This window comes from Kryptolebias marmoratus, linkage group LG20 (genome assembly GCF_001649575.2).
Source record: "Kryptolebias marmoratus isolate JLee-2015 linkage group LG20, ASM164957v2, whole genome shotgun sequence".
Taxonomy (NCBI): domain Eukaryota; kingdom Metazoa; phylum Chordata; class Actinopteri; order Cyprinodontiformes; family Rivulidae; genus Kryptolebias; species Kryptolebias marmoratus.
Genome location: NC_051449.1, coordinates 6,607,006 through 6,629,222, shown reverse-complemented (window position 1 = coordinate 6,629,222; position 22,217 = coordinate 6,607,006). Strand labels below are relative to the sequence as shown.

General features: G+C 41.6%; 3 protein-coding genes and 1 non-coding gene across 8 annotated transcripts in view; 1 reads left to right on the top strand and 3 right to left on the bottom strand.

The window, feature by feature from the left end:
* Window positions 1-5,968, bottom strand: part of prkci (protein kinase C, iota) — a 28,241-nt gene extending 22,273 nt beyond the window's left edge. The window contains exon 1 of one of the 2 annotated variants that reach the window (XM_017411114.3): window positions 5,646-5,968. In XM_017411114.3, the coding sequence (XP_017266603.1) occupies window positions 5,646-5,728 (83 nt within the window). In that variant the 5' untranslated portion in view covers window positions 5,729-5,968. The remainder of the gene's footprint in view (window positions 1-5,645) is intronic. The other variant, XM_017411115.3, reaches the window with a different exon arrangement.
* A 2,382-nt stretch (window positions 5,969-8,350) lies between these two features.
* dapk3 (death-associated protein kinase 3) lies at window positions 8,351-14,395 on the bottom strand. 3 transcript variants are annotated; one of them, XM_017410838.3, is made up of 9 exons: window positions 14,312-14,395; window positions 13,475-13,579; window positions 11,619-11,979; window positions 11,345-11,474; window positions 11,176-11,224; window positions 11,042-11,068; window positions 10,817-10,969; window positions 10,579-10,624; window positions 8,351-10,008 (listed from the first exon to the last, which is right to left on the bottom strand). In XM_017410838.3, exons 2-9 carry the CDS (start codon window positions 13,534-13,536, stop codon window positions 9,475-9,477), a joined length of 1,362 nt encoding a protein of 453 aa, XP_017266327.1. In that variant the 5' UTR covers window positions 13,537-13,579; window positions 14,312-14,395; the 3' UTR covers window positions 8,351-9,474. The 3 variants fall into 3 exon arrangements, with proteins under 3 accessions (XP_017266327.1, XP_017266326.1, XP_024860552.1); XM_017410837.3 differs by having other exon boundaries at window positions 13,475-13,582; window positions 14,312-14,391; XM_025004784.2 differs by lacking the exon at window positions 14,312-14,395 and adding an exon at window positions 13,830-14,250 and having other exon boundaries at window positions 13,475-13,582.
* Window positions 14,396-15,182: 787 nt separating this feature from the next.
* trnae-cuc lies at window positions 15,183-15,254 on the bottom strand. Its single transcript has one exon. It is a non-coding gene; the product is annotated as a tRNA-Glu (tRNA).
* A 426-nt stretch (window positions 15,255-15,680) lies between these two features.
* The window catches only part of sppl2 (signal peptide peptidase-like 2), a 10,375-nt gene continuing 3,838 nt past the window's right edge, over window positions 15,681-22,217 (top strand). For both annotated transcript variants that reach the window (XM_017410827.3, XM_017410828.3), the window contains exons 1-13: window positions 15,681-15,794; window positions 16,567-16,683; window positions 17,011-17,193; window positions 17,280-17,369; window positions 17,462-17,601; window positions 18,609-18,751; window positions 19,315-19,411; window positions 19,588-19,704; window positions 20,733-20,814; window positions 20,899-20,973; window positions 21,057-21,119; window positions 21,219-21,318; window positions 21,648-21,725. In XM_017410827.3, the coding sequence (XP_017266316.1) occupies window positions 15,747-15,794; window positions 16,567-16,683; window positions 17,011-17,193; window positions 17,280-17,369; window positions 17,462-17,601; window positions 18,609-18,751; window positions 19,315-19,411; window positions 19,588-19,704; window positions 20,733-20,814; window positions 20,899-20,973; window positions 21,057-21,119; window positions 21,219-21,318; window positions 21,648-21,725 (1,333 nt within the window). In that variant the 5' untranslated portion in view covers window positions 15,681-15,746. The remainder of the gene's footprint in view (window positions 15,795-16,566; window positions 16,684-17,010; window positions 17,194-17,279; window positions 17,370-17,461; window positions 17,602-18,608; window positions 18,752-19,314; window positions 19,412-19,587; window positions 19,705-20,732; window positions 20,815-20,898; window positions 20,974-21,056; window positions 21,120-21,218; window positions 21,319-21,647; window positions 21,726-22,217) is intronic.

The window sequence follows — 22,217 nt, the reverse complement described above, 5'->3', positions numbered from 1 at the left end:
GGGGGGGGGGGGGGGGAGGAGACTGACAACTACACGCTGACAAAGTCTGATCTCAGCTTCAGGCCCAGCACAGCAGCTCTACTTCCTCCTAAAGCCCTGATAACACGAGAGGGACGAGCGAGTACACACATCAAGCCATTACACTCTGGTTCCCACACTGTGGCTGCAGATTTAACCGGACCCGCGGCCGGCGCCATCGTTAAACAGCAGAGTTACATTTTAGCCCCGTTTCAGGTGCTTCGAACAACCTCCTCCACAACAAGCCGACTTCCGAGCATCCACCTCGCGAAACTGGCAGACGGCAAAAAAAAAGTGAAAATGCGATTAAAGCGGGGCAGTAATTTATCGTCTCCCTCCGGAGCTGGTTTTACAGGTTCCACAGCTAACCCTAAACTATTTTTATGACCATGTCAAAATACCTCAAACACAAATTCGTTGAAAACCTAATCAAGCAAAGAAATCAAGCGAGTGTGATTTTCTAATTTACTAATGAGTTCATTTTTCCAGTAAATGAGCCAATTACAGATAATAAATTCAGGTGAGCACAATGTGAGTAATAAGCTGAATGTATTACACCTTTTGATGCTGAAAAACAAGCAGACATTGTTTTATTTTCCTGGCATGGTACAAAATTATACTCGGCAGGCTGATAACAAGCTTGATTTTAAGTTGCACATTTCTCCATCCTTCAACATTTAAAAAAAAAAAAAAGATATGAGTCACAGAAGACCTTGAGAACTGAGCAACAATTTTATAAACAACGCTAAACGACCAAATGTGGTAAAAAAAAATTAAAATAAAAAAATGCACAGCTACAATAATAAACTTTAGAAGTTATTCAAAGAAAACTATTAGAAAAATGCTTTACTTATGGCTCCATTCAAATAAAACCAAAACTGAACTTTAAAGAGACTGTTTATTTGTAGAGTAATTGTCAGGAAAATGAATCATTTAAATCTTACTGTTTTGCTCTTTTTACATGATTAAAAACATTACATTTATTGGAGTTTTAATCAACTATCAACAAAGAAAAAATATGTATATACGCTGAATGGGCTGTTATAATAACTGCACTCATTTATTTAAAAAAGGCAAAAAAATAAATAAATACGATTTTCCAAGAGGTACAAACACGCTGCTTAGCTTGGTGGTAAGACATGCAATTTAATCAGCCCCCTCCCCCTAACAAACAAGTTTCCCTGTATGAAACTGATGTGATGACCTGGGTAGGACAAAGGTAAGCACGCTGCAGGATTTGCTGCGGTGACTAAGACAGAAGGACTGCGTGGTGAGCGTCTACAGGCTTATCACTGTTGATGAACAAGTAATGGCATTCCAAGCAGACCTGGCATTCCTCCACCCTCCACCACCCCACAGCACGGCTAAATTAACAAGGGAGGGGGGCAGGAGGACATGCTTTGCTGACCTGCGCTTTGGACGTCTTAATTGCCAAACTGCGGCCCTGCTTGCCCCGCATGAAGCCAGCCGTCCGCCGCTGGTGACTGCTGGGGCGGGAGGACGGGGGGTTGGGGGTGTCAGGATGCCTCTCCGAGCTTCCACGGACACCTGGGACCGCCGCTGTCAATCACCTCTGCGGGACCAAACCCCACGCCAACCAGTGCCACAGCCTCCGCGGTAAAACCACCCAGACGTGACCGAAGCAGGTTCCCGGTCACAGCCCGACCCCAGTAATAAAAAATAGCTCTGCTGGGCTCAACCGCAGGATGTTATGGGCTCCAGGCGACACGGCCCACCCGCGGGGGGGGCAAACAAGGGGGGGAAATACACCCCTTCCAGGCCTACAGACAAGGTTGCGTGTAATAAAACGCACTACATTACACCATGTAGCCATAACAATACGTTAGATTGTTTTAGCCACAGCTGAGAATGAGATATCAGCTCTCAGTCAATACAGTCATCAGTGGGAAGGTATACGTTTTAAAGATGAGCAACACCTAAAGCAGTACATACGACTCTTTAGTCTTACATTTATAACATGTTCTGTAATGCTCTAAAAGGGGAACAGGGATAATTTATACTAGAAAGTGTCTGACTGGACCATTTTTACCCTTAATGTGATTGCGAGGACTCATCAACGTCTCTTACTGTCAGTAGAAAATAGATTTACGATGAGCCGATGACAAGAAAATTGGCTGACATAAATAATGAGCTCGAAAACTTGGTCTCAAAAGTGCTGAGCACTCCTAGGAGCTGGGTCTGAGCCCTCCAGGAGCCAAGAGGAAACTATTGTGCGATCAGAGGACGGACGGCCGCATGACTTCGTGGATCAGTGCCTTCAAAAAGAGAGTCAACAATACGACGAGGAACTCGTCCCTTATTTAAACTGAGTTGTGCCTTTAAGCAGCGACGCAGATGGCGGTCCTAGACAAAGAGCAACCTTTGCTGAAAGAGGAAAAGTGAATTGCTCCATGGAGGCGATATAATCTCAGTCTCCTGCCAAACAACACAACTTATTCAGGAATCCCGACGTCGATGCGGCGCATGAGGGGACGGGCTTAGGTCAAATGTTGGCAGGTCTGCATAAACAAACTTCTCTCAGCCCGACATGATGAAAGTTACAGGCAGGTATGTGTGCGTTCTTGTCAGGTTCTGCTTCAAGTAAGCTATTGTTTTGAGCCTCGGGTTATTATTTCGGGGTTTTTTTTAGACAGATTTTTTCTTTAGTTTGTGATTAAGTTCAGACCCATCCTGATCTGACTGATAAAACAGAAAGAGGAAAACAGAGGACTCCAAGGAAGTCATAATAAAAAGCATTTCACCTACAAATGCGTTGGAGAAACCAAGATTTGTAACAAAATATGTCACTGTGGGCCTGTTTCAGCTTCTCAAACAAGATAAAATGTTGTTTTGTTCAGTTTCCTATCATCACAAACGTTTAGCTTTTTTTTTTAAATACCCAAAGAGCCATTTAAATGAACCAAAGACATTCCAGGTTTGTCTATATTAGGTTTTTAAGTGTGAATCTGCTCACTATCAGCGTCCAGTCATGTGATCGTTACAGAGCCTCGGTCTGAGGGAGAATAAAGCTAAGAGGTGTCGGTGACAGACTCCGACTGCTACAAGCTGACACCAGTCTGCACGTGCAGACATGCAAATCAAATCACAATGAACGGACTGAGATATCACCACAAAGTGCGGTCATGCTTTAAATGAAGGATTTCTCCGAGATTAATAGGACGTCAACAGCGATTAGTGCTTTAAAAACTACGTCATTTGAATAAATCTAAAAAAGCGAGCTGGTGTTACAGTGGACGGCTTCTGTTTTAAACAACAAACAATGATTATTTTTATTTTTTAGGTAACAAAACAGGAGGGAATTCCTCAGTTACTTGATCTGTAAGTGAGATTTACGAACACCTGGGTGAAGGAAGAGGTGTCGTCCTCTGGTTTTCGTTAATAACTAGAACAGTCATTTCCATGTACTAATGCATTACACAGCCATGTTGACACCCTAATTAATCAATTATTTCCTGCTAGAGTTGTTGTGACATCTTGCAACACATGCTCCTTATTAAGACAAAGAAACAAATAAAAATACGAAGCCAGTCTAGTACATTACGCCGAGCCTGAGCTTGTTAAAACAGAAGAAAACTTCTCTTTTACTCCATCTGGCAACTTCTGCATCTCATTTCCCTCCTATCAATAACATTTTACCACCTGATACCAACAACGACGTCTCTCTGGCTGAAGTGTGAACAAAATACATTACGGGGGTTCCTATTTTTTCAACACTACAGACCTTTCCAAGTTAATATTCACAGATTTTTCTGTCCATTTTCAGGTTATTTCTTAAAACTCGAGTACAAACCGGTCCTGTAAACGTGCAGTACGGACAGCACACAAAAGAAGAATTAAAAAAAAAGTTGTCTGTTTATGTTGTTAATCACAAAGTTTCAGGCTTCTTTAATACAACATGAAGATCTTTTTGTAAAACTGGTTAAATTCAGAGTAAAAGCAGAAAAAGCAGCGTATCAGCGGGGCTTTCTTTTGACTGTAGCTACGTACCTCATGTGCGACATTTACTTTTGCACATATTTCAGCTCAGTTCGGTTCACAGTTGATTACAATGTGAAAAACTGTAACTACGTCCATCTTTTATACATAACAGATATAAAAGCATTCTGCTTTGAAATCTGTACTTTTTAGAAAATAGAAACAGCCGTACCCTAACCCTATCCCTCCATCCCATACTTATTCAAATCTGGGAACCATGAAAAGTAACTTCCATACTTTTTAAAGAACCAGTAGAAACCCAGACCCCATGAGGCACTGACCCTTGACCCTCTGTAGGTCTAATATGGAATACGGTTCTAAAGCGGGAGTTTTCACAGACCGAACGTCTTTGTCTGACAGAATATTTCCCAGGTGCTCTGTTAGGGGTGAGATCCGAGCAACATCGCAGATTACTCTTGGCCGTTGGCTCCTAAAGGCACACCAACGCCGAGGCTCTTTATGCTGCGTTTCCTCTTTGGGTACATAGCTGAGATTCTTCAGCAGAGAACGTCCGAAATACTTCGGATGCTTTTGTTTGTGGGATGGCTCAGAACGATCACCACTCATGACAGAGTTCCCTGAGGTGTGTCGCGTCACCTGTGAAGAATACAACAGGTCGGGCTGAGGCGACTTGCACTACACGTTTTTCAGGCCTCCAATCAAGGGCATCATTGGAAACAGCAAGGGAGAGCATCCCAACGCTGTGATCGATAATTTCCATCTGTTATGTTTTTTTTAAACTTCTGTAATGTTCAGGCTCTTTTGTTTTCCGTCTGGTTCCGCCACAAACCTCGTTTACGCTTGTGTAAACGCCTGGTTGCGGTTGGGTGTGAGCTGTGGAAGAGTAGTAAAAGCAAAAACAATGAATCTAGGGTGAAATGAGAACAGGTGAGCAACATTTCTGACAGCTGATCAACACTTATGGAAGCAAAAATGCCAAGCATGTACTCCTTCCAGGCTCCAAAATAGAAATTTGGGTTCCTCTCCTTCGTGTCGATTTACATGTGAGGGGTTGGGAACAAATAAGGAAACATACTTAAACAATTACTTTCAATAACTGTGTAATAAAAGCTGAAACAAACAGCCTTATAGCACTTCTACAGGGTAGTTTCAATATATAAACACAATCACCAGAGCTTAATTTTGATTTTCTGTACTTTTTCTCCTTTTTTAAAACTCCACTGATGCAGGATGTGTACTTTCATCACATATTACATTAACATAAAGAGAATTAAACTTGTGAAAACTTCAAATTTAACACAGAAAACAACAACAACAACAATCTCTGCTGAAGACAACCTCAGTTAGCAGCTGTTAGCTATCAGAGCTGACAGAGAACACAGATTCAAAGATTTTGAGCTGAAACAAAAATCGCCCCGTCTAAATTAAAGATAATTTTAGTGTGAGTTTAACACAGTTCCGAGTTTCCAGAGAAGGATGGGCTTTTAGGCTGACAGGACGTCTGGACAGTTTCTCCTGATCAGCCGCTTAAGTTTACCGAAACCTGCTGATAACCCAACGTTAGCCGTTAGCTTAAGCTAGCCAACTGATTAGCAACCAAGTCTAAAACTTGACTTTGTTACTTTATGAAAGAGGCTGACAGCGTGGCGGGGGACGCAGACACTTCTCACCCTTTGTAATAAGCCTTGACCCGGACTTGGTGGGAATTTTCGCCGGGGTGGGACATGGTGCTGTCCCGCAACGTCGGCATCATCAGCTCCGCTCCCCGGACTCGCCGATACCTCTTTCTTCACTCTTCAGCCCCGTTCGCCGCGCCCGGAAACACTTTGGCTTTAAGGTCCGTCGACAGAGGAGCGACTTAATCGGGCCAGCGGCGCTGAAAACGGAACCGGCGGCCTTCCTTGGTCAAACAAAAATAACATGTAAAGTAGAGGAAAACTTGCGGGATCCGCCAAGCAACTCCCTACCGCAAAGGCCTAACAACGGACGAGACCATTATCGGAATGTTTAGGGGTGGCGCAACTAAAGGCGTTTACACTGACGCTAAACAAATAAACACGTGTATATTATTCACAATGTTATATACACGTGTTGTCAATACTAATCAAAACCCGTTACAATACAATAAACGTTTCTAAAAAAAAGTCTAATATAAATAGTTTCGCCAGACTGTACCAAATCAAGCTCAAGATGTAGTTGTGTGTTGCCTTCACGTTCACACATGTAAACTCGGAAATTATTAAAGCCCCTTAAGAAGTTTCTCTATTTTAAATTATTTGACTCGAAAACTAAACGAAAAAACAATAATAATAAATAAAGCTGAAATGCTATGTTGAAATGAACGGGATATTTAAGAACTTGACATGTGATTAATGTTTTCCTTGCTCGTTTTGCTCAAAAATCAAACAAATGGATAAATGTGATGGAAAAAAAGCGCATTTTATTTCTCCGGTATTCCAGTGAACCACCAGCAGAGGGGCTCCAGTCTTACTTTAGTCCATTTTCTGCAGCTTTTTCACAGTAAAACTGATTGTTTCAAATAATGCAACACAAAATGAAACAGCTGATTCATTTTTACTGGTATTATTGAGCAAAACGGGACAAATATTTCAACAGATAGCTACATAATCTTACTAGTAATGGCTATATTTAGGATACAGTAAAGGCTTTACATACTACTGGATCAGGCGAAGTTCAAAGTTTATGTTTGCAAATCCTATTCCTTTTTTATATATATATATATATATATATATATATATATATATATATATATATATATAAACTCTGAAAGACTTTAATTTAACTTAAATTTAGTTTCTCCTGCCCAAATTCAAGGCCTTAGGTTGAGTGATGATAATTGCCCTCATTGAGTAGCCAGAGATAAGTTCATGTTGGTTATTAAATGTTATTAACATTTCCATTTTTAAAAAATTAGTTACGCATCTAATGTCTGAACTTAAAGACGATGTAAAGAAGTAGCCACGAAAAAATGAACTTAAATGACAATAAAATTCAAAAAGTGGTCACGTTCAGGCTTCATTTTAACCCTTCTACTCACTAGTTTTGTGTTCCTGGCCATAAATCATCACCCCAATACAATTAATCTAATCATATATTTTTATCAGCTTGTTTTTTGTGAACAATACAAATGGAGATCTGTTTTTCTATGGCCTCACTAATCTTGTTTTTGAGTTAAAAGATGTTATCTTCTGGGTTATTTACAGATAAAGCATGTCCTATTTATCAGAGATTACCATGTGTTAAAGCCTATCAAGGACATTTGTTTTAAAAATCTTTTCAAAATGTTGATTAAGGGTCCGGAGAACATATCAAAACCGACCACTGTGGTTTTATTAGTGAAACAGGACATGGTCCCAAAGTTACAGCTGAAAATGTATTATTATAAGATAAAATTACTGGATGTGTCTGGATTCTGTGTTGTCTTCAGCTTCCTTCCTGTCAGGTTCCTGGTCTTTCTCCTCGTCACCACCTCCTGCATACTGCTTGGTCACTTTGGTCCAAATAATGAATTGTGAGCAAAGCCTCAATAAAACTTTATTACACCCGAGGTGTGAGAAAAGTTCCAGTCATGACTGAATCAATATTAGGATTGTTTGGACTGCATACAGGTGTGGTTCCTGTGGGGGGGAAAGCTTCTGCTCAGGACAGATTCTGGTGGGTGTTGTCACAGAAACTAAAAAAAAGGGGCGTGAGGTGTGTGTCCAACGAAAAACAAACACACCTGAGGGTGCTGGAAAGGAACTATGCCCATCTGCTGAAGTCAATATTGCACACCTAATGTCTGATTCATTTCTAATGATCAGGAACACAGAGGATCTGTTAAGGTTGAATAAAACCCTCCAAATTGAATGAAAACGATCAAAAGTGATTTCTTCTGTTCAGATGACCTGTGTGAATATGGAATCTCATGTAAATCAGATTAAAAGTTTTTTTTCCCCCAAGAAAACATCTTCTAAAATTATCAAATTTGACTGAAACACAATAGACATTTAACCCTTTCCTCAAGTGAAAGAGACCCTTCATTAAAGTTCTTTATGATTAAAATTACTAGCAGCTTATGTTAGCATACTTCAGATTATATGCCATCCTTTATCATTCATATATTGCTGCAGTGTGATAACTGAAATCAACACATTTTATCCTGTATGCAGCAACCTGAGGGTCCCCTTCTTTCAAAATAAGTGAATATTAAGCTGTTAAATCTTTAGTATGAGTTTATAATAAGTAGAACTATAAAAAATGAGGTGTTAGACAAATAGTCATGTAATAAAACTAACATTGTTGTTTATGTATTACAAAGAAAATGCAGTGTCCTTACAGAGAGGCAAGTTAAAATGACTTTCACCCAATAACGGCTTGTTTAAACGATAACTTTATTTGAAACGAGCTCGGGGAGTTTCTACAGTCAGTCATACAGATTAAAATAGATTCTGAAACACTGCTTTAGATTAAGTGCAAATGAGTACATTTCGTCTACGGAGAAGTACTCCTGACTACACGTTAACGCCTTTAATGGTATTCACAGGGAATGTGGCAGCCGAATGGGAAACCCGTCAATGGAATGTTTCAAATGTGCAGCGATGAAGGAAAAACTACGCCGGATGTGCACAGAGGAAGTTTCCATGCACGCCGTTGGGCTTACAAGGCCAATGTGCAAAAAGAAGCTGCGCTTTAAGACTCGGGGCGTTTTTATAAATGTGACTGAAACGATGCTGACGTGACGGCAGGTGAACGCTCACAGAGGCAATGAGGTTAGTCAGTTTTCAGGCACTGCAAAGACTAATCGATACATTCCTAAATGAGGTAATGCTCCGTTTTATAAGTTTGTCAACTCAGACTGGAGTTTTGAGTTATTTTCAAAAACAAAATCATAGTTTGGCACAAACTATATGCAAAACTGAGTGTAAAAGAATGAACTACATTAAAAAAAAAGAAAAAAAGACATGACCTGTAAAACAAAGCATTACCCTAAAGCTGTGTTTTCTGTGCTAAGAGTTGATGTTTATTGCGTCAACGCTCCCTCCAGAAATCTGGGAGAACTTGGATGTCGTCTGAAATCCAAAATACATGCAACTGCATGAATAAATACCCCCGAACCCCTTAAAAAACTATTAATATACACAAATATTGTGAAGCTTTCTCATGTAACTGTATACCAACTTCAAACAAAAACAAAATAAGTAAAAAAAAAAAAAGTTTTAAAATGATGAACAGGTTAAGAGAAATAACTGCATTTTGATTCTAGCCAACACAGATTGAAAGGACAGCTGAATTACAGTACATAAAACATCTAAAACGATAAATTAATTTATAAAAACACAGGATGGAGGCTTCCTGTGTGGGAATGGCTTCAACGTATTGTCCTCTCGATGTGGAGTGTTTTCCCGATGAGCAGCAGCGAGGCGGTCGATGGTCACACACGGGTTAAGCAGCGGGACGAAACATGAGTGAAGACGTCACTGCTGGGTGACGCCCCGCTCAGGGCATGCTGCCAGACCCGAGGCCGTCCTCTGCAGACATGGACTTGAGCAGCTCCTCCACCCAGCGGACCTCAGAGGCCACCTGCTCAGCCAGAACCTCGTAGCGGTTTTCCAGCCGCCCGAACTTGCGCTTCAGGGTGTTGGCGTTCTGCATGGTCTGCCGGGCGTCCTCCTGGCATTTCCTGCGCTGGGCCTGCGTGCGCTGCAGCTCCTGGCGGATGTGGCTCAGGTCGGCGGAGATGCTCTGGTTCTCCTCCTTGTACCAGCCCTCCTTCTCCTCGTATATGGACAGCAGCGCCGCCACGTCCTCCTGGCACGAGCGCTGATTCCGCTCCAGCTCCCTCAGGCCCTCCTCGGCCGCTGCGATCTCCTCCAGCACCTGGGAGAAGCGCTCAAAGTTCACGTAGGTGTTGTTGGGAGGCATGCTGGAGTGGGACTTGATGGTGTACTCCTTCAGCCGAGTGGTCTTCAGGCGTCGACGCTCCGTCTTGTGGTCTCGGTCCTCCTGCCGGACGTTCCGTCTCTTGATCACCTGCAGAAAGGAAAAATATTTTCATGACTAGGATGTTTGAAACTTGTTTAAGGGGAACCTTTTTCACCCAAACTGTTGGTCTGGCCAAACAGAACAAATCTTGTGTGGCAGATAAAAGTCTTTTTCTGGCCTCAGACTAAACTACTAGTCTAAAAAACTTTAAGCTTTAACTTTTCTAAAGAAGAATTTCTAGGTATACGTATGCAAATATTAGTAACAGATAGAAGATTCAAAGACTATCAGAACTTTATTTTATTTTTTTTAGCAAACAAACACACATGGAGTGCCTGTTACAGTATCACAGCATAAAATGGCATTTGATTCTTCTAAATCATAATTTTTTTAAATTTAAATGAAACAGGAGTGACCCCAGGATCGATCCTTGGGGTACACCTTTGGCTACTTAAAGAAATCGTCAGAAAAATGGCAAAAAATTCACTTAAATCTGAAATTATCTGACACTTAAACTTGTATGATCATATATATATATAAAGTCAGCAGCTTCACATCTCTTCTGAATTTTAATGTTGTGGAATCAGGATAAATATAAATGCTGATTAAAACACCCACCTTAATCCAGGGGTGCTGCAGACTCTCATCAATCGTCATTCTCTTCCTATAGGAGACAAAAAGTGAGAAAAAAACTAAACCCCTGAATGTGTTGATAAAACTATGATTGTTCGGCTTTAATTAAACAGCATTTTAAGGAAACAGTTAACAAATTAGCTTGATTTAAAACCAGTTTTCTCACTATAAGTTTACCATCAAAAAGAAAAGAAAAGATCCAATTTAAAAAGTTATTTTTTACTTTGGGTCTTTGACCAACAGACGGCGTATGAAGTCCTTGGCCAGCTCGCTGGTGTTGCTGAAATACTCTTCATCAAAGTCGTAGTTGACAGCAGAAATGTTGGTCAAAGTCTCCTGTTTGGTTTCGCCCAGGAACGGTGACGCGCCGCTTAACCTAACATAAAACAGAAACGTTGCTGTAGACCTCACGTGACTGAAGGGCGAAGTGATGTGAAACATTACTCACAGAATATATGTGATCACGCCGATGCTCCTGCAAACAAGAGGAGACAAGTAAATGTGATGGGAAAGTGCCAGACAAGTTAATAAACAGCTTCAGAAGAAAGAAAGGAAAAAAAAACAGAAAGAATGGCATCTTACCACATGTCTGCCTCCAGGCCAAGTGGCTCATAGTTGACTATTTCTGGTGCTGTAAAACACAGAGGAATGAACACTTTAATTCGAACCAGATGTGATCTGAGGGAAAAGAGCTCCCACTTATGAGATTTAACTAAGAGCCCTGAATGAGCAGAACTCAAGAGTTTCTTACCGACAAACTCCGGAGTTCCGAAGATGTTTTTAAACTCGTTTCCTGCTTTGATCTGGTGAGCGATGCCAAAATCAATCAGCTTGATCCTGGGGTTGGGAACGTTCTTATCCAGCAGCATGATATTCTCGGGCTGACAGATAAAAGAAAAATGACTACAGATTAAAACACAAAGAAAGCAGAGCTTAAAAAAGGCTGACAAGGACATTTCTCTCTTCTGCCGTGGGGGACTTTAATGTGTTATTTGTCAATGATTGAAAACAAAGCGACTGCTGACCTTCAGGTCAAAGTGAGCGATGCGTTTGGAGTGGAGGTAGTGAACGCCGTCCAGGATCTGCTTGAGAAACTGCGTGGCCTCCTCCTCAGTCAGAGACTCCTTCTCAGCCAGGAAGTCGAACAGCTCCCCACCGGACACCAGCTCCAGGATCAGGATCACGTCCGTCTTGTTCTCAAAGATGTCGTGCAGCGTGATGATGTTGCTGTGCTGGATCTCCCGCAGGATGTTGACCTCGCGCTCGATCTCCTCGCGGCTCACCCCCCGCCGGCTGGACGACAGCCGCCGCTTCTTGATGAACTTGGCCGCGTACTCGACGCCCGTGCTCTTCTCCTTGCACTTACGGACGATGGCAAACTGCCCGCTGCAGAAAGGAAGGGCAGGAGGGACGTTAGGATAACAGCTCATGCTGGGTTGTGATAAACCCTTTCAGAGGTCGAACAATATGGATTTTTCTACGGCTGATGCTGATCTCTAGAAAACAGGGCAGCAAATGGCTGACATACACCGATTTATTTCAGGCCATTATGTCTTTTCCATTGAACAAAAACACAACATAACCGATTAATTTAAATAAAAATGTATCTAAGAACACTTTAAAAAATTTATATAAAGCTCCTGCTGATGCAGCTTCATCTTCCTACTCGGTAATTGATTAAATATGCTCAGACTCTGCCCATTTCTTATTTATTTTGGCAAATTAATCAGTTTAGTTTTAATCCATCTTATGAAGGAGACATAATGGACCACCAAGGTCAGACTAGCACTCATTAAATTGACAGAAAAGCACTTAACTGACGGCTTTATTCTTCATAACTTACACTTTTCCTCCCCGTCAGCATCTGGACCACTCACAGTTAATATAACAACCCACCTTTCAGGCTCTGTCTCATTTATTTTATTAAAAAATAAATAAATAAAAAGGTATTTCGAGAAGCTTGAGGTAGTAAAAAGAGAAGCAATTCTGCAAACTATCCGAACCTAAAATCAAAACGAATCCACTAACATGTATTTTTCTTCGGATAACTGAGAAAAATCTGGCTGAAAAGTGACACCAATTCCACTAACACCCAACAGAAGACAAACACGTCCCTGCACTGAAAACTGACAAAATACTACAACTAAGAAGAAAATACTACAAATGAGCAGATTCAGAAATAAAACAAACGGTGTTTGATCGTCACTAAACTTGCAGTTCTGGAGAAAGTTTTAGGACTCAAGCTATCTATTAGGAATTAAATCAATTGTACTGTACTTAAAGATAATAATAATATAGTTTTTTTAGAACAAAATGTCCAAAACAGCGCATCAACAAAGGGGAGAACACAGCTATTAAGACGGTGTTTAAAGTGTTTTACTGCTAATTTTCCCCCTCACTTAATATATGCAGCTTTTCTTGGCAAACACAGGCAGTGTCCTCTTCTTCAGAGACACTACACCACAGCAGAGGTGGAAAGGCACACTGAAAGCCCCTGACGTCATAGTTTTGCTGCATTACTGCAGAAAAAAAAGAAGTTGCTAATGCAGAGAGGTAGGTGTAATTTTGACAAAAAATGTTGACTCATCCAGAAAACTATCCAGCACAGCAATAAAGTAGGTGAGTTTCTTTTTTTAATGTTGCTGACACATAAGAAGTTCTGCTTTATTTATTTATTTTTTATTTTTTTGGCCCTGACCCAATATGGAGTTTTTGGACAGACTATGATTCATACCTGAAATATCAATAATCTCTTTTTTTTTTTATCTGGCTTTGCTAGGGTTTTCTTTGTTGTTGTCAGAATGACGACTTCTCTTCAGCCGAAAAGAGGATCTTCAAGTAGTGTTGTGAGTGAGGTTAGTTTGGTTTTTTATATATATACCTGCCCAGCTCCTCTCCCATCTCATAATACAGCTCAACATCCTCCTGCCTGAAGCCAGCCATGGCGCCGACTCAAACAACGATGGGAGAGACGCCTGAAGACTTCCTGCTGTGAAAAATAAAAAGGAATACAATTAAATACAACAGCAACTGAATTATACAAATATCTCAGAAGCCAAAACGATGACACAAGAGTAGCTTCAGCCTTTGATTGCAAAGCATTGTAACTTTTTTGTGCTCAAATGGCAAATTCAGCCTGACTTGTTTCCTCCTTATTTGGCTGTGGGGGGATCACAGCTTTAGTTTTCAGACTCTGAGGCTGATGTCAGACCTCCCTGCATACCAGTCCTACTTACATCATCTTCCTGCCCTGGTCCAGCCGACTCCGATTCGATTAAATGGACTGGAATGTGTCCACACAGGCATGTTTTAAAGTTTTATTTGTTGACATTCCGCCTAGCTAAAGTTATTCGCAGAAACGCGTAGGAATATCGACTGAGAACTCAAGGAACCGCTTAAAGGAACACGCTTTAAAAATCCCACGACAAGCAGGCTTTCTTTCTATACGAGCTATTAAACAAACTAAACCGACAAACAGTTGTCATGTGAAAGATTGTGGAAGTTTCAATGCAGTAAAAGAGAGGAAAATATGCGACCCGTGACCACGAAAGGCAGCTAGCTAAACTGGTTGACGAGTTAGCTTTGAAACGCCGGCCGGCTCTTGCTGCTTTTAGCACAAATATCTTTACAGGTGAACATTATTTAAACAGGAAACATGGTGGCAAAAACACACATTTAACCCTGTAAACGCGAAAGCATCGACACAACAGATACTCACGGTACGGTTGGCTACAAGCACCGCACTCCTCATCCAAGTAGCTGAGAGTGGATCGCTCCCGACTTCTTTAAAGTTAGCAGGAGCTAAAGTGGGAGCTTCCGGTTTGGCTTGTCAAAGTAAAAGTTTCACAAAACTTTTGTTAACAAGCAACACAAGGTTGTGATATTTCATTAAACTATTTTTGAGCTTTTCTTAGTGAAGTCATTTGTATAGAAAGCCGTGTATATAAATTCTCATGATTCCTGTAATATGTGCTTGGAAATCTTGAGATGTGAGCAATAATTTTCAGAAGCATCATATAACTTAAATTCACAGTTGCGTAAAAGCTTGAAAGTTAACAGTTGGTATGACTAACTCTATCAGTTAGTTAACTGAGTATATTTCAGTTGTATTGCATTGGTAATGTTTCAGAGATTTTTTTGTTCTTGGTGAAAACTAAAGTTGTCGTCGGTTTGCAGCTGTTATTATGAAGTTCAACTTACTATAACTTCCGGTGTTTCAGACGCTCTTGATGCAGGTAAATAACAGAAGGGAGGCCATATGGAATGACATCAGGCCGAGAGAATCGACTGCATTATGTCTCCGAAACAAGATCTAGCACGCAACGATTAAAATGAGGCCACGCTAAGAACACTACAGAGTCAACATCATTGGCGACACGGAGAAAGAGTATATATTTAAGACAATGACAATGAATGTTTTAGATGAATTTGACAGTTAGTGGTCATAACATATCGGTTGGTTACAGACATGTAAAAAGACAAAAGTTAGGAAAACATATCTCATAAAGTAACCAACCCTGTTTTCTTAGCTAAACAGAACACTTTACGGCAATGTAAAAACTAAAATGTTATTACAAACAAAACGTATGTTCCCTGACCGGGAATCGAACCCGGGCCGCGGCGGTGAGAGCGCCGAATCCTAACCACTAGACCACCAGGGAGGCTGAAACATCACAATGCGAAACTCCATAAGTATTTCCTATTAAAGGCTATAGAACGCTTTTGGATAATGTTTAAGTGTTTAGATATTGGCAGTTGTCATCGTGAAAAAGTTTCTGTAGTAAAATCGAAAGGTATTAAGTTTATTTGCACTACATTCAAGGGAGAACAATTTGTGGTTCTTGTCTAACACGGACTTCCATTTTCCTTTTTGGCAAAAAAATAAAAATAAAAAGAGACGAAGACCTTTTTCACGCTTCTACATTTTTTCCACTTAAAGTTAAAATAATAATACATACTTAAAGACCAGTCTGCTGCCGTTTGATTGATGCCGATCCAAACCAATCAGAATGGCGCTCTGTTGCTCTTAAGGTCAGCAGCCAATGAAAGGCTCTTTAAGAAAGCCGATGGGCGTGGTTTCAGAGGACAGCTGGCGAGAGCTTAAGCTAGCTGAGCGGTTGGTTGATGGGGGAAACAACAACAAGCTAGGAAACATGAGGCTCCCCGAAACACTGATTTGGGCCGCTTTTCTCATCCAGAAGGTAAGAGCGATGACGATTACTTAATCGATAATGGATTATCTCTACATTCGCACCTTATAACCGTATGGACCTGACAAATACGGGTTGTTCTATGAAATACGGTTGGGTAGGTTTTTTTTTTTAGCATGAAATGCTATGTGTTAGCTTGCGGAGCTCACCCACACAACCTTTTGGAGATGACATTTAATGAAAAAGGGTTACAGCTAATTCACTGAACACGAAACCAGACTTATCAGAAAACGGAAATGGTAATGTGTAGGCGATTTTTAAAAATAAATAAATTAAAAATAAAAAGGCAGCCAATGTCAGAAATATGAGACTTCAGGGACAAATATTCATTGATTTTATTATACTGCTACTCTGCAAAACACTGTTTGGGTCTGACAATATGAGTCATTTTTAGGTTAATTATATTTAACATGTAATCATTTTTCTCCTATCAAAAAGAAAAATCAGTATTTAGTCTCATGTTTCCTTTATTTGCATTCCCTTTAAATCTCTTGTTGTGCAAATCTTACTTCTCTCTGACAGAGATCAACCCCTCTATGAGTCTTTGAACCCTCTGTTCTTGCTTCCCTTTAATCATTTGTCCATTAATACACTCAATTAGCACTTATAATTGATTTATTTGGAGGCTGTATTGACTTTTCTCAACTGTTGAATGGGATGTATGGGCCAAGCGTAATGAAATAAAAAAAATTAAAAAAAAATCAATGTTGCAGATGTTTGACGGGTATATGGATTGAGCACAATAGTTGTTCTCCATCGACAGGTGGTGGGAGAGTACGGCATGGCCCATTTCAGTGATCAGGGCAAGAGCAAAGGGAAGGATTATTGCATATTCTTCAACTCCCAGTGGGCACGTCTACCTCAGGACCTCAACAAAGCAGTGAGTTGACTCAAAGACGCCTTTCCTTACCTGTCAACACCTACTACAGCTGATCGACGCTAGCCAACACAAAAATGGCTATAACTCAGTCAGTTTTACAGATACTGAGCTAAAATTTGATGTGGCAGTAGATGGAAATCATTAACGACACGTACCCAGAGCGTGACTTTATTATTTTATAACAGCATTATTTTTTTAACGATTAACCGAAACGGTTAATCTAAAGTAAACGGGAAATGAAGGCAGGATTTACAGCTTGCGAGTGATGTTCAGATCTTGAAACCGTGCTTTGCAAAGCGTCTTCATCGAGCGCCTTGTCCCTCACAGTCACGTCTTCAGATCTATGACTTGACGACTTCGGTCCTGTGCTCGCCCTCCGACGTCCCGGAGGGAGGCTTCCCGAACCGCATCCCCATGGTGATGAGGGGTAACTGCACTTTCTATGAAAAGGTTCGCCTGGCCCAGATTAACGGTGCTAAGGGCCTGCTCATTGTCAGCAAGGACAGGCTGGTAAGATTTAAACTCAACGTGCATTTAAAGTAAACTTGTTGGTTCATTTCAACTGGAAGAAAAAACAAACAAATGTTTTCTTACAGACTCCACCAGCAGGAAATAAGACTCAGTATGAAGAGATTGACATCCCTGTAGCACTGCTGAGCTACTCTGATATGTTGGACATAAGCAAGGTGAGAAATCTAATACCATTTCGCCCGTTTTTCTTACCTTTTAAACAGAATCCGTAACCCAAACATGGTCATAATGTTTCTAACTTTAACAGACCTTTGGAAAAGGAAGGCTTGTTGCCATGTACGCACCCAACGAGCCCGTCTTGGACTATAACATGGTGATAATCTTCTTGATGGCAGTGGGAACCGTGGCCATCGGAGGCTACTGGGCCGGCAGCAGAGACAGCAAAAAGTGAGTAAATCAAAAAAAAATAAAAGTATTTTACTTTCAAAGTCGCATAAAAAGCTGCAGCATCACACAAAACTTCCTCTTCCCAACAATACAACATATTTAGTTTCCCGTCTGCTTATACATTTTCAGCTCCAGCTGCTAATTTTAGCACGGAGTTAAATATCACAGGAGGCATCTTCAGAGAAAATTAGTCAGTTTTCTTGGCACACAAGCCTATGATTACACAGATTTTTGTCATTGAAGACTGGTTGTGTGTGTGTGTGTGTGTGTCCTTTTTTTTTCAAACCAAGCAGTCTGTGTTGTGTGGTTGCAGCTCCGCTAAAGGGCAGCGCTGTTTATTCGAGGCCGCGCGAGTGACTCACCACCAATCAGAGCCCGCTCTTTCTGACGGCGTTGCCAAGGCGACTGTGGATACAGTCTGAGGGGTCTCTGGCGCACGAAACCCCAGTGCCAAAAAATATTTATTTTGATACGAGGGAAACGAAATCCTGACCGAGGCTGGCTGGATGGTCGTCTTGGATTCAGCAGCAGACTCGAAAAGATGAGCCTTTTTTGCAGAAAGCTGAGGGCTGGTCGACTCTGCTGAAATTTGTAGCCGAACAAGCAAAACGCAAGCTAAAAGGAAGAGAACACAGACTAAAAGCTTAAACCAGCAAAATGGTAGCTGAAAATGAGCAAAATAGTAACTAAAAGCTAAAACAAGGACAACAGTAGCAATAAACTAAAAGCTATAATTAGCAAAACCTCACCTAAAAGTAAAGTCAGAAAAACCATAAGTAAAATGAGCAAAACAGAAAGTTAAAACTAAATGGTTGATAAGAAACAATTTTAATAAAAATGGAGCAACTATGCTGAAGCAGGTTTCAGCGTTTTCAGGTTTAAAAAGAACAAAGTATTCAGAAGTAATTAGATTTTTTTCAGTAACAATCTGTAATAAAGTGAAGGGAGAAAGACTAAATCAACAAATATTCAGAGAGGCTGCCCTGTCCCCGTTTCTCCTCCTGCAGACGTTACATGAAGCATAAGCGGGATGACGGCGCCGAGAAGCAGGACGAGGAGACGGTGGACGTCACCCCCATCATGATCTGTGTGTTCGTGGTCATGTGCTGCAACATGCTGGTGCTCCTTTACTTCTTCTACGACTACCTGGGTACGACGCAGACACTCGCGCGTCACCGTGGAAGCGAGCTCGAGATGGCCGCTGTGACTCAGTCAGTTTTGCAGATATTGAGCTGAAATCTTGCGTCGTAGTAGCTGAGATTCATCACCATCACCTACTTAGCAGGAATTCATTCCTTCAAGGAGTGCTAGTTTAATTTTTCTAGAAATACTGTCAGATTTTTCTGTATTATTATTATTATTATTATTATTAGGAAAAAGTATACAGAGCCTAAATAAAGTAACAATTATAGAAGAAAGGCGAGTGTTTTATCTGAGTAAATCTTCATGAATAGACTTTGACAGCCTGAGGTGTCAGTTTGGGCTACAGTGGAAACTTTCACCTTGTTTTCCTCCAGCAGACCCACTCAGATTTGAGCATTACAGAGCAATTTGTGATTATTTCTTTTAAACGTAAAAACCGGCAGCACTGAAAGAAAGCCGATAGAGTTTCACCCAGAACACTGACCCACACACCACTGGAAGTAATACTCCCAAACATCACGTCGCGTTACGAAGCAACCTGCTTCCTTGTCTTGTTCTTTCGTTGTTCAGCCATCTGGGTGATCGGGATCTTCTGCGTGGCGTCCTCCGTCGGCCTCCACAGCTGCCTCTGGCCTTTCGTCAGGAGAATTCCTTTCTGCAAGTGCAGGTGAGACTCATCCCGCTGGTAGTGTTTCAGAAGGACACAAAGCTGCTGTTCAGACAGTTGAATAATTAATGTAACAGGCTAGTTTTGTAGCTTCTTGATGCAACTGATACAGCAAAGAAATGTCTGCAGCTCTGTGAGAGATCCCACCGTGACACTCGAACCCTTCTTGACAACAGGGTCCCGGAGAACAACCTGCCGTACCTCCACAAGCGGCCGCAGATCCGCATGCTGCTGCTGTCGGCGCTCTGCATCAGCGTCAGCATCGTCTGGATGGTTTTTCGCAACGAAGACCAGTGAGTTCAGGGTCGTCCCGAGCGTCAAACCGTTCGCCCTGCTCGTGTGCAGATACGTTTCTTGGTGCCCTCACAGCTCATTTAAACATTTCTCCTGAAAAGCAATTGTCTGAAGCATATCTGCACGCCTTTAATATGTGATGAAAATTGGGAAAAGAATTGATTTGTTGTTTTATTTCACAAAGCTTTGCTAAAACAGCACGGACAGATTTGTTGGTACCCTTAAAGAGGCGATTAATTCATGCACTCGTGGTTTGTCCAATACTAATTGTTTGACCCTAATTAGTGTCACAGGTGCCTTCAAGCTTTCCATCAGCCTGTTCAAAGAGAACAAACAGCCACTGGGTAGTTTGGTATCAGTGTGTGCACCACACTGAATGTGGAACAGAGAAAGCTGTTAAAGGTAAAGACTAAGAAGACCATCTCCAAGCAGCTTTATGTTCCTCTGAAAACAGCTGACAACATTATTAAAAAAGTATAAGGTTCATAGGACTGTAGCCAACCTCCCAGATGTGGCCGCAAGAAGAAATGCAGCCCCAGGTTGATCAGACAGATCATGAAATCATTGAATACTAAGGTCAAGGTGCGTCACTTCCTGATGGCACCATCTGGCATGTGTTGAATCCCAGTGGGCTCCATGGAAGAAGACCCAGGAGGCTCCACTTTTGGCAGCGAAACACAAGAAAGCCTGACCAAATAAACTGCCAACATGCTTGTTGATAATCCCCAGAGTTTCTGGGACCAATGAGCCCAAACTGGAGCTTTTTTTGGCTCTCGTCACATCAGTTGTGTTTTTGATCATTGTGGACGGGTACCAGCAAATGTCTCCATGTCTGTGCTTTCTGTAAGCAGCCAATTCACTGAAACTACTTGGATTTAGTTGATTGGGCGTCTTTTCTTCGGGACTTTTGGTTTCAGGCTGATAAGTTGGATGTGTCTCGCTCTCCTGCCCGATTGAAAAAAAGACGTTGGAGGCACGACGTGACAGCGGTGTCGGCTGACAGATGTTCTCGTTATGTGTTGTCCAGGTGGGCGTGGGTGTTGCAGGACGCCCTGGGGATCGCCTTCTGTCTCTACATGCTCAAAACAGTCAGGCTGTCCACGTTCAAGGTGCTGACGGATAGAATGATAGTTTTGGACGGTTTTAGAAATGTTAACTTGACCAATGTTTGTTTTCTTTTTCTTTCCCTGTAGGCTTGCACTTTACTTCTGACGGTTCTGTTTGTTTATGATGTTTTCTTTGTATTTATTACGCCCTTCTTTACAAAGGTACGGCCTTTCAGATATCTACAACGTCTCCGAGGATCTTTTCTGCTTGTAACACCCGTGTTTTTGTTGTTTTTTTTCCCCAGAGTGGGGAAAGTATAATGGTGGAGGTAGCGGCAGGTCCCTCTGACTCTGCCACTCATGAAAAGGTGAGCCCATCCAATCGGGTCCTTCTGCTCCCGCGACTCCAGTTGTTGGGAACTCAGCCGCTCAGCCTGTAGTGACTTCTGCTGTTTGTGTTCCTTCAGCTCCCCATGGTGCTCAAAGTGCCGAGGTTAAACTCCTCTCCTCTGGCTCTTTGCGACCGGCCCTTCTCCCTCCTGGGCTTCGGAGATATCTTAGTGCCAGGTGTGTCATTTTGTCCTTTACTTTGATAAATTAAGCTAGCATCCTTTGCTCAATCTGTTCGCCCTCGGAGTATGTGTTGGGGATGATTTTCAGCTACAACCACTCCAGATTTTAGCTCAACATCTGTAAAATTGACCAAGTTATAGCTATTCTTGTGTTGTTGAATTTGAATATTTTGCTGACAGAGAGGCAAATGAACACACGCAGCTTCAGCTCATAGATAATTTAATCTGAAGGAAAAAAAGACTGATTCTGTGGCGTAGCTCAGCCTTTTGGTCTCCCATGGAGATTACTTGTTCTGATATTTATTTATTATTATTTTTTTCCAGGTCTGCTGGTGGCGTACTGTCACAGATTTGACATTTTAACACAATCCTCGAGGATCTACTTCGTGGCCTGTACGATTGGTAAGAGCCTCTGCAGGTTGGGAGGGTGGGAATGTAATGACATCACACAGAGAACAGAGTTTAGGGCTGTCCTCCTTCGTTCAGCTCTTGTTCGGCCTCGTTCACATCTGGGGTAAAAAAAACGTGTCTCTGTGCGCACGTTAAGCAGTCGAATCTGATCGGTCCACGCCTCCATTACGTGCAACAAGATATCCTCGCAGACACTCCTTGTTCAAATAGCAGTTTTAAAAAGGTCCAGAAATATGTGGCGCTTGGCTGCAAACTTCCTGTTGTTCACTGTTACTGTAGAACGAGCCTGACAGACATCTCGTTGAAACAGTGAAAGTTTAAAGTATGTTGTCTGAATTCAGTGGGGACAGACTTATTTATACCAACCTCCTTTTTTTTTTTCTTCTTTGTTTGTTTTTTCACATGAATCAGATTGTTACCGTATTCCCACCTTCCTGATCCTGACCTGTTTTTGTTTTTCCCCTCCCCCCCACCCCCCCCCAC